Raw genomic sequence first — 17,725 nt, forward strand, 5'->3', positions numbered from 1 at the left:
CACATTTCCACAGACAGAAAACCCATAAGAACAAAATTGGGAACCATAGTAGGTAAGCAAATGGTCTGTAGGGTAAACAAAAAACAATAAATACGATTTGTTCATTTTGTGTTGGCCAACTATGCTTGTCTGAGGCCTGACATTCAGTGTGGTTTACATACTCAGTGAGAATTGGTTGGAAAAACAACTCCTTTCCCTCTGAATGCCATTATCAAATGGAGATGGATTCTTGGTAGGAAAGAGAGGTTGTGTCTATTTCCACTCTCAGCACTGGAACCCCATCTGGTTTAGTCCTGTGAGGCCTTGTGTATACTACCACAGTTTCTATGAATTCACTTTTGTTTAAGACTTGTTGTGTCTATAGGGCCATGTTTCCATGGTGCCCTCCATCCCTACTGGCTCTTACATGACTTCTGCCTCTTTTTTTGAAGAGTTCTCTGAGGAATATAGGGTTTTGATGAAGACAATGCATTTGAGATTGAGTATTTCAAGTCTCTCATGCTCTGCATAGTGTCTAGCTGTGGGTCTCTGTATTTGTTGTCATCTGCTGCAGGAGTTTCTCTGATGACAAATGAGCAATGTGCTGATCTATGAGCATAGAAGATGTCATTAGGAGTCATTCTATTGCTACATACCTTTAGAAGATCTATAGTGTTTGGTTTCTCCTAGGTCCCTGGCCTGTCTAGCCTCATGTTCTTGGCCACTGGAGCAGTGTCAGGCATGGGTTCTATCTCAAAGTGTAGGCCTTAATTACAATAAGAGAGTGGTTGCTCACACGACGTTTGTGCCACTACCACACCAGGATATCTTTGTAGGTAGAACACCATGTTGACTGCAGGTTTTACAGCCAGGTTTATGTTTATCTTTACCCTCCAGAAGTCCGCAGAGTGTTTTCTGGTACCATGAACACTAGTATTCAGCAGGCATGAAAGCTCTAGGTAAGCACCAGCTCAACATCTCTATGTTCACTGAGTTAAGTAGGTATTGTTGTCACCTCTAAAGCCTTGCCATCAGTTTGTAGTCAGCAGACATTAGCCTTGACAATAGCCTGGGTTATTTGGGGGATTTCCATGGTACCCCTGGGGTCAACAACTGAGTTAAATGTAATCCATTCTCAGTGCTGGTGGTTTAATTTGATGGTAAGAGATGTCCAGTTAGGGCTTTGTCTCCCTTGTTATTAATGTTTCCAATTTACAGTTATTTTATATCATATATATGTTTTATTTTCAGAAGCTTCTACTGTATTAAATTTCCATATAACCCCTCAAATGACACTTAGTTTTAGCTGTTCCTTTCTGTATTCCCTTTCTTGTCCCTTCTTTCCTCCCCTGACCTTTAGAATCTCCCTTTCCTGTCCCTCCCTATTCATCCATAACTGTTCTTTTTCCCTTTCCCCAAAGAGTTTCTTCCCTCTTCACTAGCTCCATATCTATACCTAACCTCTGTGGTTATAAGGGTAGTAGCTTGCTTATCAAAGACTGAACAGTGAACAAATACTGAATAAATACTTTCTTTTCTTTTGGGGTCTAGGTTATATCACTCAGAATGATTTTTTTTTCTAATTTTATCTACTTACCTACAAACTCTTTTTGTTTAAGTTGAATGGTAGGTGAAACTGAGAATATGTAAGATGGGAGAGATGCAGCGGAATGTGATCAAATATATATTATTTGAAATGTTCAAGAATTAATAAAATATTTTTAAAAGAGTTAAATCCAAATTGCATGTATGACCTAGCTTACCTAATCACGATTATCTTCCCATACTGTTAAACTGTAAGAATTATATCTATAACTTTTATGGGGAAAGGTCATTGTTGCTTGGATTTCATTAAATGTTTTTGACACATCGATTTCTTTCGCAAAACCCTGAGGTTTACAAGTCACACCAAGTCAGGGCCAGCTAAGATAAGGGATCTGAAAAATAAACCTGAACATTGAGCCTTATTTGTAAAATGTTTACTGCCTCCTTCCAGATCAAGAAGGGAGCTCTCAGCTGGGCCTGCCTTCAGCTTCTCCAACACTGAGTAAGTCCGCTTCAATGCCTTCTCTTATAGGTTGCTTTGGATGTGGCATTTTGTAACAGCAACAGAAAGCAGTGATTACACTGTTTGTTAGGGAGGTTTCCACTTTCTTTGGTGAGCTCCCTGTTCGTTATGCCCACACTAGGTATATTTATACCATGGGCAGGAAATAGTAACCTCTGTTGACAATGGTAGTTCTAGCTGTTCTCAAGGGTACAGTGCCTGGAGTACCCTTAAATATGTTCTGTTCTCCTTGCTCTATAGCACAAGGTTTAAGGAGTAGGAATCTTTCTGAGCACAGATCTTAAAGGACATTTGAGAGAAACATGTTTGAGTCTGGAATTGAGGGAATGGTCTGGCTCTCGGATTTCACTCTCAGTATGTCAGTACATGTAAGTTTACCAACAAAAGCAGTAACCAATGTTATGCCCAGTTCTCGAGACCCCCAAAGACCACCAGGAATTGACTCCACTGCAAACATATTAGACTTTAATACAAGCCCAAGCTCAGGTGCAAGATCTCTGTGGAAAAAGAGAGGTATGTGTCTCTGAGTTCTGGAGGAACAGGGTTTTTAAAGGGCAATACAACAAGCCTGGAACTTTCAAGCCTTTGTTTATTTTAGGCACCAAGGCTATAATGGTCCTGGCCCATCTATCTGGAGGGTATCTGCTTCTGTTAGGGAGGGGAAATGATTAGCACATCTTGTGGTTTTTTTTTTTTTTTCTAGTAGCAGGACTATGTGACCTTGATCACCAGCTAGGAGCTAGCTGTGTGGGAGACTACTGGCCATCTGGTATGGTTGCCAAGCAATGATGCCTTTCAAGGGCCTCAAGGCTGGGCACAAGGGTCTATCCTAACTTGTCTGCTTCTTTGTCTACACTTGCACCCAGGACCACAGACATGTTACCCCAGCAATTAAATTTCGCATTTTGGACCTCTCAACAGATGTGTCTTCTGCTCACACATTCTTCTGAACTACTTATTCCCTCACTACACAATGTTTCTCACTACAAATCATCCACGACTTCTCTATAACTAACTGCTATAACCTAACAAATATGCTGATTGTCATTTTCCTCTTTTTGTATTGAGAAGATATGTCGTACATCACTGCTATGTCAACACTGTCTGACAAGGCAAGCTACTCTGAGTAACTGAACAGAAAAACGGTGTCCAGCAGAAACAAATGTTATCAAATAGCTGTTACAAGAGGGAAGGGTGGACAGGAGACAGAATGCTTTGACTATAAATGTACAAGGGAATTTCAAGAACTGATTAACATGAGCCAGTTGTAAAAGTAGGGGTATAGGGGGAGAAGAGGGAGGGTTGGGTGAAACTGGGAGGAGATAATGGAGGGGGCTACAGCTGGGATACAAAGTGAATACAGTGTAATGAATTGATTAATGTTAAAAAAATTAATAAATTCAAAACACACAAGAGACAGTTGTAAAAACCTGAAGAGAATCAAAAAACAGAAAGCCACTAGAAGTCTATGGTCAAAAGAGAAAGAGGGAGAGAGGACCATATGTAGGGAGGGAGAGAAGAAGGGAAGCAGTGAGGGAGAAAACCATCTTTTACCATCACTTGAAAACACGCCATCTACATCAAGGCTCCTCCAGGACTAGCCCTTCTGCAGCACACCTCACTTTGTCTCATACAGCTCCTCAGACATGTCCTCTTGCTTCAGGCTACCTTTCCCAAGGACTCTCCAGCCTGCTGGAGAAAGTTAAATACAGGCTGAGGGGCTCACACTTCCTGATGACTGTACTTGTTCACTAACTTATTGATCCCCCCACAAGTCTGTCTCGACTCTAGAAGAATACCTGAGAACCTTGTACCAAAAACCTGTGCTCATATCTAAATTGGGTCCAAAAATGAGTTGCATGAACTTGAAAAAGGCAAGAATGAAAGGAGACAATACTTGTAAAGAAAGACTTTTGCCCTCCATGTCTAGTATGTTGCAACAGGGTTGGGCAATGCTATGCAGATGGCTTTGCTATTGTAGCACACATGGTCTCCAGCTGATTCCACCTGTAAGTGTCCTCTACAGGTGCTCAATGTTTTTGCACCTCCGTTGTACTAAATAAAAAACTAAATGTTGGTATATGTAATGTTTTCAATTATTAGTAGTAGCTCCATAATTTTTGTGGTAGTATTATTTAACCGTCTTGACACAAATAATAGGAGACCTGTTAGTTTTCATAATTGCCTTATTTACATTGGGGCAGGAAGATATTTCACCTACACAGTCTCAATAACCTCACCATCCACTTCCCAGCCCGCATCCAAAGCCATTCTCCTTAACCATCTTAATCTGAAGTATCTTCTATCCGTAATCTTATAAATACTTGCATTTATTCTTCATCTGGGCCCTTTCATGCCATTATTGGAGTCCTTCCTCCCAGCCCATGTGGTTCCTTCTCCATGATAACCCATCACAGAGTCCTACTTCCTCCTCTTTTCTTGTCCATTTGTTTCCCGTGATCCTCCTGTGCTACAAAGCCTGGGAACCTTAGCCATGCCTACCCCATTCTGTCATGCCAAGGTATAGGCTGTTTAAGCAGTCAATCAGGGAGGTTTATACAACAAGGATAAGTGTACCCAGATCTTGAGGGCCAGTAACACACCTCAGACCAACCTCCAACAATTCCCCTGTTTCTCTCTAAATAAAAAGGCCACATTTTTACTATAAAAAAATTAGGAAACATTTTTAAAATAGGTAAGACTATTATGAATAATATCTAACTTAAATTCACTTGGCAACCTTGAGAAAAATATCTTATATATGAGGGTCTAAGGTTTGTGCTTCAGTTATTTTTAGAGTTTGTGTCTATCAACCTAAAAACATCTATCTAGACCTAAAACATCTTTTTAATTTGTAAGCAACTAAGCTAATTGTAAAACAAAGACCATCTGGTTCTCAACACTATCAGAGACTTAAGAAGGAATAAAATTTATACCCTAAATAAACAGGATATGCATGTTAGTAGCTTCTAAAAATAGAAATTGACAGAGACAGTTTGCTACCTGAACAACCACCCAAAACTCTCTATAATGGTGGAGCATCATCTTCACCCTTCTGGCTCAGTATCTTGACCAACATATATATATATGAAGCAAAAACCATTTAGGATTTGCTTACCCTGTTTTGGCAGAGTTCAGCAGTCAGTTTGGCCTGCATTTGAGTTTGCTGATTTTGGGCAGAATTCTGTTTGTTGTGAAGTGAGGGCATTTTCTTTGCCTAGGGGGCTGGTCTGCCATATTTGAAGCCATCTCCATATGGAGCTTCTTCGATCCTCATCATCTTCTTTGAGGTAGTCAGGGTGCTGTCAGGAGATGATCTTTCCAATTTCAAAGAATCTTTAAAATAATAAAAGCAGTTTATATACAATATTCTGTAGGTCTCTTGGGTTTTTAAAGACTTATCTATTTATTTTTATATAATCTATCTATAGAATATATTTGTTAAACCTAGGATGTATATTCCTGTGATAAATTAAACTAGGGTCTGACATGACCATGAGTAGATTATCTTACATTAGGTAACTTGCATTACCTAATATCCTAAACAGTTTGTAATAGCAGTTTCAAAGTATTGTAAGTAATTTTGAAATTGTATCAATACACTAACATTGATATCAATGTGTAAAAAATACATTTATTTTTGCACCACTATACAAAATCCTATAGCAATCAGTTAAAAAGAACCTTATTTGAAAATAACAAACAAAGCGTTAAGTTGAGGAGTCGATTTAATAACCTACTGTTTGTCTTATTCCTATTTGATATCCCTATATTCCTCTTCTTTCTTTTCAACTCAATTCTCCTTAATTAAAAAAGACAAGGAAAAGAAAAGAGAGACATCCCTGAGCTTAACTTCATTTTCTCTCAAATAAGACCATTAATAGCGTATACCAACTCCCAAGGACAATAGCATTCATAGCCCAAGAATACAACCAAAAACCTACTCAACCCTCCTTAAGGGAAATGGGAGATCATTATCAGGGATTTCTTCTAGCTCACTTTTGGGATGAAGCAATCCTATTTGGCCCAAAGGAAATTCGTAAAAAATGGTTAACCAAGCTAGCAATATCATTTGTGAGAAATTTCAGGCTAAATAGGAGTATTGTTTGGAACAGTCTGAAATGCTGGAACAATTAAGAGTGGTGGCTTTCTTCAAAGCTCTCTTGGGAGCAGGCTTTGATGAGGAACAGCAACTGAAGACGATGAGGCTAGAACAAGCAGAATACTGGAACATGCAGGATGCTGGAACAGATGTATCAGCATCTCAGCATGCTGAAAGGATGAGTCCTGTCAGGTTTGATCCAATGCCATTGGTGTCTGGTTTATTTGTTCTGAAAATACCTAATTTCTCACAAGCATTATAAAGTACCAGAAATAAATTGGATAAGATGTGCAGGATGCACAGGTAGATCAATTAAGGATGACTCTCTACTTTGTATGAGAAAAAAAAAGGTATCTAGAAGTCTTTATTCATGTCATATGAAAGGATAGAATGTGGATTCTGTAGCCAACAAGAATTACTGGCTATGCATGGACATCCATGTCTCAGTCAGGTTTACAACTATTTCCATTTAGCGGGATCAGCAATATAAGTTACCATTATTATTGACCATATAAAAATTATCATGTTGAAATCAAAACATGGTTGTATACCTCTAAATATCCTCCATGGGCTCGTGAGTGCCTGTTGCATTAGGCCAAGCCACAACCTGTCTCCTGAAAGAAGGCCTCCCAGTAAAGAGACAAGCCAGTTGTACTCAGCAATAGAAAAGGCATGTGTTTAAAATAAAACATGCCTTTTTTTATATTTCTTGTGGCTATTTTACATTTGTTTTTATATTTGTTGTGGCTATTTTTGTCCTATTTCCTTTTTTATATGAAATGGGTGGTAATGTCTTGATAGCCAAACTTTATATAAACTCTTTTTTATCTTGAAAGAGTTTCAGTACATCCTAGGCATCTTGTGTCTGCGTTTTTACATTTGTTCTGGCTATCTTTGGCTTGTTTTCTGATTTCATATCAAATGGAAAGTTTCATTTCTTTAAATACAAGAGTGATAATTTTTGAGTGTTTAGGACCTAACTAGGCTGACCTGTATTTTGCCATCTGTAAGTCTCCAGTTAATTTTTTGCATTAGGCATGACTAACATTTGTCCTCCTTGAAAATGTCTCATGTCCAAAAGGATAAGCTGGCTTCCAGAGCAGTGTGACTTCTTAATTTACTTAGTATTTAAAACCATTTTCACGTGGGAGGCATGCAGTTTGCATGTTTATCTCCCAGCCTAATTTTGGGTCCTCACATTGACCAATAGAACATATGTCTTCAGCCCAAATGCCTTTGACATCAGGTTTTCTGTCGAACTCCCATCTTCTGAGGAGATTGGCTAGCCTGTTTAAGCAGTGTGACATCTCTCTTCATAGAAACCTAAATGTGATGTGAATCCAACCACCTGTGGATCAATAAGGACATAGCATTCATTATTAAGAAAAGAGAATATACACGGAAATCTTAAGAAAAAGTTTGTCATTTTGAATCCTAAACTGATTTTGCAAGTGGCTAATCACTAGGAGTTCCTATTCTGACTTGAGTAAGTTGGGCTGATCCAGAAGTTTTAGGCCAAATGTACAAATATAAGCTGTAACAAGTAAAGCCCAGTTTATTATTTTTTGGAATTTAGTTGTTGATAAAGAGTATGAGTGGCCCTTCCCAGAAAGAGATGACAAGCATCTTGTAGCCAGAGAGCTTTGAGTTTTAGCCATTATTAACCTAGTTTATATCAGGAAGGATGTCTTTTTTATTGTCCATAACTTAATATTCTATCTTTTGGCTTTCGTCCCATTTTCTCCTTGAATATTTTTTGTAGAAGGCATGGAAATGAGCCACCACCATTAAACACATTGTAAACAGATCCATGACTATGGAAACCAAAACAAAGCCAAAAGAAATTCAAGCATCCTTAGCCATGGAATTTTTTATTTTAGATGCAGTTCCAGACCTAGCTTTGCCTCACAGTTTTACCTCTCCAACTTGCCATGTCTTCATAACCATGGCTGTTGTTGCTCTATGAGAGCTGAGCCAGCAGCAACAGCAGGAAGCAATGTTTGTGCATCCCCAGAGGAAACTGACCTTAAGTCTGCTCTGTCCGCTTCCCAGTTTGGGTCTTTCTGCAGTAGGATGCCATTTGCTTGTGTGTCTGTTTAAGACAGTCTCTTAAAGAGACATTATTTCACCCTGGAGTTTTTAGGTTTTAAGTTTGCATTGTATAGGTAGAAGCTTATTCGCCTCCTCCCAATAAATTATGGTAAAGTTTGATTTAAAGAGTGTGGATACATAAAATTAGTTCAGAGCCATTTGCTGTAGTAAATAAAAAATTAAATGTTGGGCTGTATAATGTTATTTATCATTTTTCTTAACACTATAATCATTGCAGTGGTATTATTTACCCTGCTAACACAAGTACTAAGACAGAGACACCTGTTAGATTTTATAATTGCCTTATTTACCTTGGGCGGGATAAATATTTCACCTAAGCTGACTCAATAACCTCATCATCTACCTCCCAGGCCCCATCCAGTGCCATCCTCCTTAACCATCCTCATCTGAACTACCTTCTATCCATAATGTTATAAATACTTGTTTTATTCTTCACCTGGGTCTCTGCATGACATTTATTGGAGTACTTCCTCCCAGACCACTTGCTTCCTCCTATATGCTAACCCATCCTGGCCTGTTTCTTCCCTCTTTCTCCTGCCCTCAAAAGTCAGAAAACCTCAGCCACACCTAACCACTTTCTGCCCTATCCAGGACAATCAGTCAATCAGGTAGGTTTACAAAACAAGGATAGCTATACCCAGATCTTGAGGGCCAATAACACACATCAGACCAACCTCCAACACATCTCTAAAATCATCAGGTCTACATTGCAGCTATGCATTACCATTGTAGCCCCATGCATCAGTCTCTAGTGGGCTTCCTACAGGGAATCTATCTTTTCTATACCTTGCTCTGAGTTCAGAGGCTTTCTTTAAAATGCAGAATTCTCAAATTTGTGTTGAGCTGCACAACATCAAGGAAGGAATACTGAGGAATTTCCAAAGATAGGGATTACTGAGCCACCCAGGGAGTCAGACAGCACTTGGCTAAACTCTGTGTCCCATCACATTTCAACAAAAGAGCACAAGGTTCAAGCATGCCCATAAGTGAAGTCTCCAAAACAGAGCCCAAGTCCCAAGTTCCCTGTCTTCCCAGATCACTGAAACTGTAGTGCTTTCTGGAGGGCAGTATATTCCCCAAGAGCATAGAAACTCCTGATCCCTCACTTCATGCTTCACTCTGTGACTCTCCTCATCCCAACATTTTATGGCCATAAAGTTAAGTAAACACTTCTCTAAGTTCCACCAACAGCTTATATAACTTGGCCATGCTTGGTAAGGTTTTATTCAATCCCAGGTTGTGACCATTTGTTATGAAGCAAAGGTGCAATGACATGGGCTAACAACAGGTATCTAGGAAAAGGAGAAATCTCACAACATAGCCACACACTGTGAGTCTGACAGACTCTTGACATACATTGACATGCAATGCTTAGTGCAGCGGAGAAATAGCCCCATGTCTTTTGATCTGTGTTATGAATGGGTGGTGGGAAAACTGGGCATGGGTAAATCACCATGTCTCTCTTTCTTGCCATCTCCAGGGTCACCCTATATTACCCCACCTCCCACTATAATCTGCTTCCTGTGTTGGCCATGCCTGGGTGGAGCTGCCTGGTGACTGGAGCAGGAGGGTTTCTGGGCCAGAGAATCGTCCACATGTTGGTGCAGGAGAAAGACCTGGAGGAGATCAGGGTCCTGGGCAAGGCCTTCAGACCAGAAACCAGGAAAGATTTCTTCAGTAAGTAAACCTGAGGATTCATCCTGTGACTGCATAACAAACACTGAGTAGATGCAGGGAGGACTCCTCCCTTGTCTAGTACATAGACATTTGTAGTCATAACACCATTCCATGTCCACACTCATCAGGAGGAAATACCACCACTGAGCAAAAATGACATTGTACAGTCTTGAAGAGACTGGGTTTGTACTGACAAGTTCTCTCTCCATTTCCTGTAGCTCTTTAATGTGGACTTGTCATTACTAAGCTGGAGGGCTCAGCACTAGCTCCCTGTCTCTCCTAATTGCTACTGATCTAATTCTTTTGTTCTGGTTTGCTTTGTGGTGGTCTTCATTTAGCATCTTGGGCAGAAGTAAAATAAAATGAGTAAAAAAAAATATCAAATTAAAAGATGTATAAGAAGACAGAGGTAGGGATAGGAATATGGACAGCCAGACAGAAAGAGATAGAGACTGAAGAAGAGAATTTCTGAGTAAATGCATGTGGTCAAACCAAGGGACAGAAACAAAGCCAACATGAGCAGGACTGCCCATACCTTGCTGGATTGTTCTGAAGGATTTCTTACCATTCCTCACTGCAGTTTATCATCACTAAGAGTAAGACTGCAGAATTCACTAGTGCAGGCTGTTATTAGTATGCCAATTTGTTTAACTGGGTACAACTGGAACAACTGATTTTGTAGTATAGTTTACCATCTATTCAGCCTGCACCCTGGGTCATTAAAATAATTTCAGGGAAAGTGGGAAAGCAGGCTCACTCACCTGGTCAGTAAGGGCTTTGAGTTGAAAAAAGAAAAATGACTATAGCAGTGTCACCTGATTAATGAGGAACACAGATGAAGACAGAGGTTCCTCACTATGCTCCACTATTTTGACCAATGGTCAGCTCTTGTGCCCAGAGTCTTCAGTGTTTCCTTGTGCTCCTATGTGACTCAAGCTGGATCTTTGCCCCTCTGCAGAGTCAAGTGTAAATCTGTTCTACCTAGGGATCTGCCCTGCAAACAGGACCCTCCACAGTCCTCTGAAACAGCATTCACTCTCTATTCTACTTCTTGTCTCTGATCTCCTCCGATGTCAATTTCCTCCTGTCAGCTTCAGTGTTCCTTCCAGAAGTGAAATATTTACACACAGTCAACAATTCTATTAATTAGGATACTGTTCCTCAGCATTATTTGCAAAGAGCCAAGGTTCAGATGGAGAAATAGCTCCACTGTGGATATGGACACAGAAGGCCCTGCATAAAGATAAGAATGAGGAATCCCCTAGAAGTGCCCTTTCTGGGCCAGGCACCATGGGGCAAACTGTGGAGATAACTCATTAGCTGTGTGTACCATTCCTGGGGTGTAGCTAATGCTTCTCCCGTCTATTTCTGTAGAGGAAGAGTGCAAAGGTTAAGTCGTTTGCACAAATACCACAGTTAGAATAAACACACTGGGGTGGAGCCCAGGAAGACTAGCTGCAGCCGTTATGTTCTTCACATCCGATGGGTGAAGGTGTTTACCTGGGTCTCCTTCTGATCCAGCTCATAAGTTGTACCATCCCATGAGGTTGCTGTGCAATTATCAGTACATGAGGAAGACTTAGATCATGCTGCAGCTATAGCTCCACCAAAACATTCTCTACAGGCCCTCTCCTAGGACCTCAGGGTCCCCAGAGAGCTCATGGATATGAGTCTTTCACTACAGGTCAGGAGTTCTCCTCTTGTCACAGCCACATCCCTGAACCAGTCTGTCTAGAACAATGGTTTTTATCCTGTGTGTAACAAGACCACTGAGCTTTCACTACCCTTTTAGAGGGACTTCATATCAGGTATCCTACCTACCAGATACTACAATACAATTCATAAAAGTAGCAACATTACACTCATGAAGTAGCAACTGAAAATAATTTTTTTTGGTTGGGAGTCACCACAGGTCTAACATCAGTATCAAGGAAGAAAAAGGAAGAAGTGGGGAGATCAGATCATAATAATAGAATTCAACCCTCAGGCAGGTAATACCTTCTGAGCAGCCCCAAATTCGAAGCTTTCTAATTCCGGGCCTTCTGGGAGTTGCATGGTGAGAGGAGGGGCTTCGATAGGGTATGCTGAATACTGAATTAGGGGAAAGCCATTCTATTTTTGTCCCTTGGAGATGTTTCTTTAGCCTTGGATTTCTCCTGTCTTTCTCACTGTTTGGCTTCATGGAAAATTTCAGGTCACTTGAATGTCCTTAATCTGTCCCTGAAGAACTGATTCCAAGCAATGCCAGAGCACAGGCTAATGGCACAGGTATAGGCAGAGGGCAAGCAAGGTGTCCTCAGTAGGTATAGGTATAACTGTGTCCTCGGGCTTCTTGGGCATCACGTTGCTCATCTATTAAGCAGGGCACACAGGACCAGTCTCTAGGAAGTGTGGGAAGGAAGGAAGCATAGTCTTGAAGCTGGGTTTCAATTATGAAGCACAGCAAGTATAGGGTACTGGCACAGACTGTGTGTGGCAAACAGTTCATTTTGGGAATTAAGTGACAAAATAATAGGCAGTGTCACCCACCAAGTCCAGAAGAAGTATGAAGATACAGGTGTATTTAGGGCCTTGGAATAGATGGTACAAGGAAGTCCTGAGAAAGCCAGGTAGATCATTGACATCTGCTCCTGATACTGTTTCAGAGGAGATATTCCACTGTATCCAACTTGGGCCATCCTAATCTTGTTGCCAGTGTTTCTGACCTCCCTGGGTCACTGAAGCCAAGCCATTGGCTCTGAGTTAACTTTTCCTTTTTTGCCCAGCAGAGACCCAGAAAATACCAGGCTCTGGCAAGGGGAACACCCAAGATATATATTTGTGAGTCTTCCTTCTGCTGCCACTGCTAGAAATGTGTTCCTCATCAAAACCCTGGGACAGACAATCTGATTGCTAACCCACTTCTCCCCACCTTTCTATTACCTCCTGAGTCACTTTGTGGATGGATGAACTTCCCAGCACTCTCTTGAACAAGTTCATGTCCCAGGCACATTTGACAGCTTCCTAAGCTGATTTGCTTTCCTGAGGAAAGAAACAATGCTTTCCCTTCTTTCCAGCCTTCCTCTCTAACCGGTTTCTCCCTAGAAAAATTCTCTTTTGAAAAATTCTTTATTCATTTTACACTCGGATCATAGCCCTCTCCCTCCTCTGCTCTCATTCTCAAGCTTTCTCATTATAAACCTATTCTCCCTCTCCTGTTCCTCAGATAAGGGGAGCCATACATACCCACACACCCCAACTCATTAAGTCAAATCAGAACTGATGGAATCCTCTTTCCCCATGGACTGGTGAGGCAGCCCTGACAGGAAGCAGTGATCAGAGAGCAGGCAGGCAACAGAGTCCATGTCAGAGACAGACTCTTCTCCCCTTACCAAGTAACCCACACAAACCCTGAGCTGCCCATCTGCTACACCTGTGTAGGGAGCCTAGGTCCAGTCTATACATGATCCTTGGTTGGTGTTTCAGTATCCGAAAGCCCCTCTGGGCCCTGGTTAGTTTGCTCTGGTAGTCTTCTTGTGGAGCTTCTGGCACTTTCAGGTCTTTTTATCCTTCCTGCCACTTTTTCACATTCCCTGCTCTTCACCAAATATTTGCCTGTGAGTCTCAGCATCTGTTTTCATCTGATGTTGGGTGGAACCTCTAAGAGAACAGCTATGGTAGGGTCTTGTCTTGTTCCCTCTCTTCAGACACTTCTGCCTATTCTAATTCCCACTCTGAGTGAGATTTAAGCAACCCCCTTGGATCCTCCTTGTACCTTATCTTCTTTAGGTCTGTAAATTGTATTATGTCTATCTTGGACTATGTAGCTAAAATGTGCTTATACAGACACATACCATGTATGTCTTTCTGGACAATTCTTGATGGCATAGGTAGTCAACACCTGTGTACAGGGAACATCTTAGCCCAGAGAAGAGCTTCTCAATGACCTGCCTTGTGTTCCACAGACCTCAAGACAAACACAAAGGTGTCAGTGCTGGAGGGAAACATTCTAGATGCCCAGTACCTGAGGAGAGCCTGCCAGGGCATCTCTGTGGTCATCCACACCGCTGCTGTCATTGATGTCTCCGGGGTCATTCCCAGACAGACCATCCTAGATGTCAATCTGAAAGGTAGAGTATCTGGAGAGGAGAAGGTGAGATTTGGGAGGTTGAAAATGTTAACACATATCGGGAAGGAATGCTCTCACCATAGAATCCCTGCCATTCTCTGAGACTAATGCCTCTGCTCACCATACCCTGCTGCAAGAGCTCAGTGCTATTCCATGGCTAAGGCCCAGCAGGTAGAAAGTAGGTAACCCTGGATGTAAGGCCTCAGCCCTGTCACTCCACCTTCAAGAAAAGCTCTTCTGTTGTCCTCCATGCAGAGGAGACTGAACTGCAACTCCATGCAGTAAACAACCACCCACCCATTTTCTGCCTAGACTTTGCAGGAACCTGCTCTGCAGGCTGTTCTATCCTCAGGACCTCACAAGGTCCTACCATTACAGGAATGCCCAGCAGGAGGCTCACAAGCTCTTTTAGTTTCCTACTAAGAGCAACAGATACCAGTGCTGGGTGCCAGAATGAAACTAGAAGGAATATGTATCACCCCTACTTTATATAACCAGGTAAAATAAAGTCATAGCTAGAACCAAAAGTGTTTTAAACATTGTGCGTACAATCAGGAATACAGGCGTATCTCTACATTTCTCCAAACCCAATAACCATTTGTTCTCTGAGTCATACTTGACTCATTTTGGTACTCGGCCCATTTTGATTCTTATCAAATAACAATAGCAAAAAGTTGTACCTATGAAATGACTACATAACATGCATATCAACAGTACACACTATACTTGAGCCTGAATGATGTTAATTCTTCAATGATTCTTGGTGAAAAAGAACTATTCTCATTCACAATCTAAGAATATGATCTGGTTCTATAATTTAAAAATCATGGATGAATTGATATGCAAAAAATTATACTTATTTCATGGGCACTTTAGGAATGGATTAATGAGAAGCTTTAAAGCATTTTAAAGTAATAATAAAAAAAACCACTCAGTCACATACACTCACACTTACACATAGCCACGAGGCAATGAACACAAAAGCCTAGAGATACGTGCTCTCTGGAACCCACCTGTTGTCTTCTGGGAACAGCTTGGTAGCTGAGTCCAGGTAGGGAAGATGAACTGTAATCTGTAAATGTTGTATTGTTGGGCAAAAAGGTAAGAATAATCCTGAAGCTGTGCACACACTGGGCCCCTGGCTTATCTCTTGACACTGACAATGCATTGTCTATGATTAGGTACCAAGAACCTACTGGAAGCCTGTGTCCGAGCTAGTGTGCCAGTCTTCATCTTCACCAGCTCAGTTGAGGTGGCAGGGCCCAACTCCTACAAGCAGATCATCTTGGATGGCCATGAAGAAGACAATCTAGAAAGTACATGGTCTGATCCATACCCATACAGCAAAAAGATGGCTGAGAAGGCAGTGCTGGCAGCCAATGGGTGTACCCTGAGAAATGGTGGCACTTTACATACTTGTGCCTTAAGGCCCATGTACATTTATGGGGAAAAAAGCTCATTCCTTTATAATATAGTAATTGGGGCTCTAAAAAATAAGGGTGTTTTGGATACTACTGGCAAATACTCTAGAGCCAACCCAGTGTATGTGTACAACGTTGCCTGGGCACACATTCTGGCTGCCAGGGGCCTACGAGACCCCAAGAAGTCACCCAGCATCCAAGGTCAGTTCTACTACATCTCAGATAACACCCCTCACCAAAGCTATGATGATTTAAATTATGCCCTGAGCAAGGAATGGGGCCTCCGCCCTGATTCCAGTTGGAGCCTTCCTCTGCCCCTGCTCTACTGGCTTGCCTTCCTGCTGGAAACTGTGAGCTTCCTGCTGCGTCCAGTCTACAACTACCTGCCCCCCTTTACTTGCCACTTCGTTACGCTGTCCAACAGCACATTTGCCTTCTCCTACAAGAAAGCCCAGCATGATCTCGGGTATGAGCCCTGTGTCACCTGGGAGGAAGCCAAGCAGAAAACATCAGAGTGGATAGGGACACTAGTGGATCAGCACAAGGAAACAGTGAACTCAAAGACTCGGTGATGTGAAGATAGCAGGGACATGGCCCTGGCTGTTATCAGAAATCATCCTCAGGTCCTCAGAAAGGATACAGGCACAACCTAGGTCCTACTGCCTCCCTTTGATATAGAAGCCACCTTACTGTCTTCCTAAAGTACCCAGAATCCTTGCCAGGCACTGACCCAGCCACAAGCTTTCTTCCCCAAACACCTGCCCAGTGACACACAGGCCATTGTGCCTCAGCTCCTGGTTCCTAACTACTAAGCACTTCTTGTTGCTCAAGAGTTCTCTCCATGGGTGTCATCTCCCCATAAACAGCATTTCTCATCTTTGGAAAATTCTGCTTTGGTTTACGAAGTTGAGTGAAAGAAACAATAAACATGTGTTAAGAGCTCATCCGCAGACATTTTTACATCAATAAACGTGGCCATGCTGGATCAGAAATGGATTGTGGATTGAGGTACTGAGGAAAAGCCATGAACTGATGGGGATGTGAGACTAATCCCAGCACATTGTCTTTTGCGGTGTAAAACATGACTATAACACATTACTCTATTTTATGTAGTAATGACCATGAGAGAAGGAATGCTAAAGATCCACAGTTTCTGCAGGAGATCCCGTCCATGCTGGGTCCCGGTGAGGCTCCCTCTAAAAGAACATTCTCAGATTTACACGTTTTCTCACAACAAAATGGACACCTGGCTGGAGGATTTTGTTTCAGTTCTTCTATAAAATTGTAACACTGGTATAGGAAAGGGAGGGAGAGGTAAGAAAGTTTCCCTCCATAGTCAAGACAGAACTATAAATAAACCCACTCCCCTTCACAAGATACTGATTTTCTGGTTTTTCTTTGTAAAGCACAAAGAGATGGTCCTCAGATCCCAGACTCTAGGACCAGGTTTTGACAAGGCTCCCCAGTAGAGAGTGTCTTGTCTTGTTGCTGCATGGTTCCAGCATTTTGGGTAGGGAGAACCCCACCACCACCACTCTGCTTTACAGAGCTTGTTTGTATCAACTGCCTCTTAAGGCATATTCATAAATAGATTTAGCATTAGGTTCCAGCCTGGCCTTATTTGAAAGAAAGCTGTACTGTTGGGTTTTGTAACTGAAAAGTTCTCAGTAAATTGTCCTTAATAATTCTTAATTCTTCTTATTTCCATTCTCCAGTTTCTGAAAACATGAAGAATGCTTTCTTCTCAGAACTCTTTGCTTTAAGAAAGGGTCCCCTGTTTGTTTGAACCCACTGTGTAAAGGGTTGGATAAGAAAAAGGTGCACTTAGGATTCCTGTCATGTAGGAACTTCTCTCCATACCTGAAACTATTGCAAAGTGATTCCTTGTGGACAATTCTCTTCTATGGTAATATTCCACACCTGGGGCTGAAAACATCTCTCTCTTTTCCTTCCTCCATCCCTATGCCTCTCTCTCTCTCTCTCTCTCTCTCTCTCTCTCTCTCTTTCTCTCTCTCTCCTTCTCTTTCTTTCTCTATCTCTCTCTCTCTCTCACACTCCCCCCTTCTCTTTCTCCCTCCTTTCTTTTCTCCCTCCCTCCCTCTCCCCCTTGACTGTGTAGGAAAACTGACTTGGCTTTGAGGTTTTCTCTTTTAGAAATTGAAACAGGGGGCCAAGAGGAGGAAGGTCCCAATGGACAGTAAAGGGCCAAAATGGGGAAGATCCAAGCTGCCAGAGAGCTTGAGTACTTGGGCATAACA

The 17,725-nt window shown here is 41.7% G+C and overlaps 1 protein-coding gene across 1 annotated transcript; it reads left to right on the top strand.

The window, feature by feature from the left end:
- Positions 1-1,876: 1,876 nt before the first annotated feature.
- Positions 1,877-16,844, top strand: LOC110544899 (3 beta-hydroxysteroid dehydrogenase/Delta 5-->4-isomerase type 1-like). Its single transcript, XM_060393003.1, has 4 exons — positions 1,877-2,026; positions 9,742-9,938; positions 13,883-14,047; positions 15,228-16,844. Exons 2-4 carry the CDS (start codon positions 9,794-9,796, stop codon positions 16,037-16,039), a joined length of 1,122 nt encoding a protein of 373 aa, XP_060248986.1. The 5' UTR covers positions 1,877-2,026; positions 9,742-9,793; the 3' UTR covers positions 16,040-16,844.
- The last annotated feature ends 881 nt before the right edge of the window (positions 16,845-17,725 follow it).

Source organism: Meriones unguiculatus, chromosome 10, assembly GCF_030254825.1.
Source record: "Meriones unguiculatus strain TT.TT164.6M chromosome 10, Bangor_MerUng_6.1, whole genome shotgun sequence".
Classification (NCBI taxonomy): Eukaryota; Metazoa; Chordata; class Mammalia; order Rodentia; family Muridae; genus Meriones; species Meriones unguiculatus.

What these genes read in the sequence shown, in the direction of transcription:
- LOC110544899 (XM_060393003.1), top strand. Translation starts at nt 9,794, where the DNA reads ATGCCTGGGTGGAGCTGCCTGGTGACTGGAGCAGGAGGGTTTCTGGGC. An exon ending in AACCAGGAAAGATTTCTTCA is followed by an intron (nt 9,939 to 13,882) that starts GTAAGTAAACCT and finishes TGTGTTCCACAG; the next exon opens with ACCTCAAGACAAACACAAAG. An exon ending in CCTAGATGTCAATCTGAAAG is followed by an intron (nt 14,048 to 15,227) that starts GTAGAGTATCTG and finishes GTCTATGATTAG; the next exon opens with GTACCAAGAACCTACTGGAA.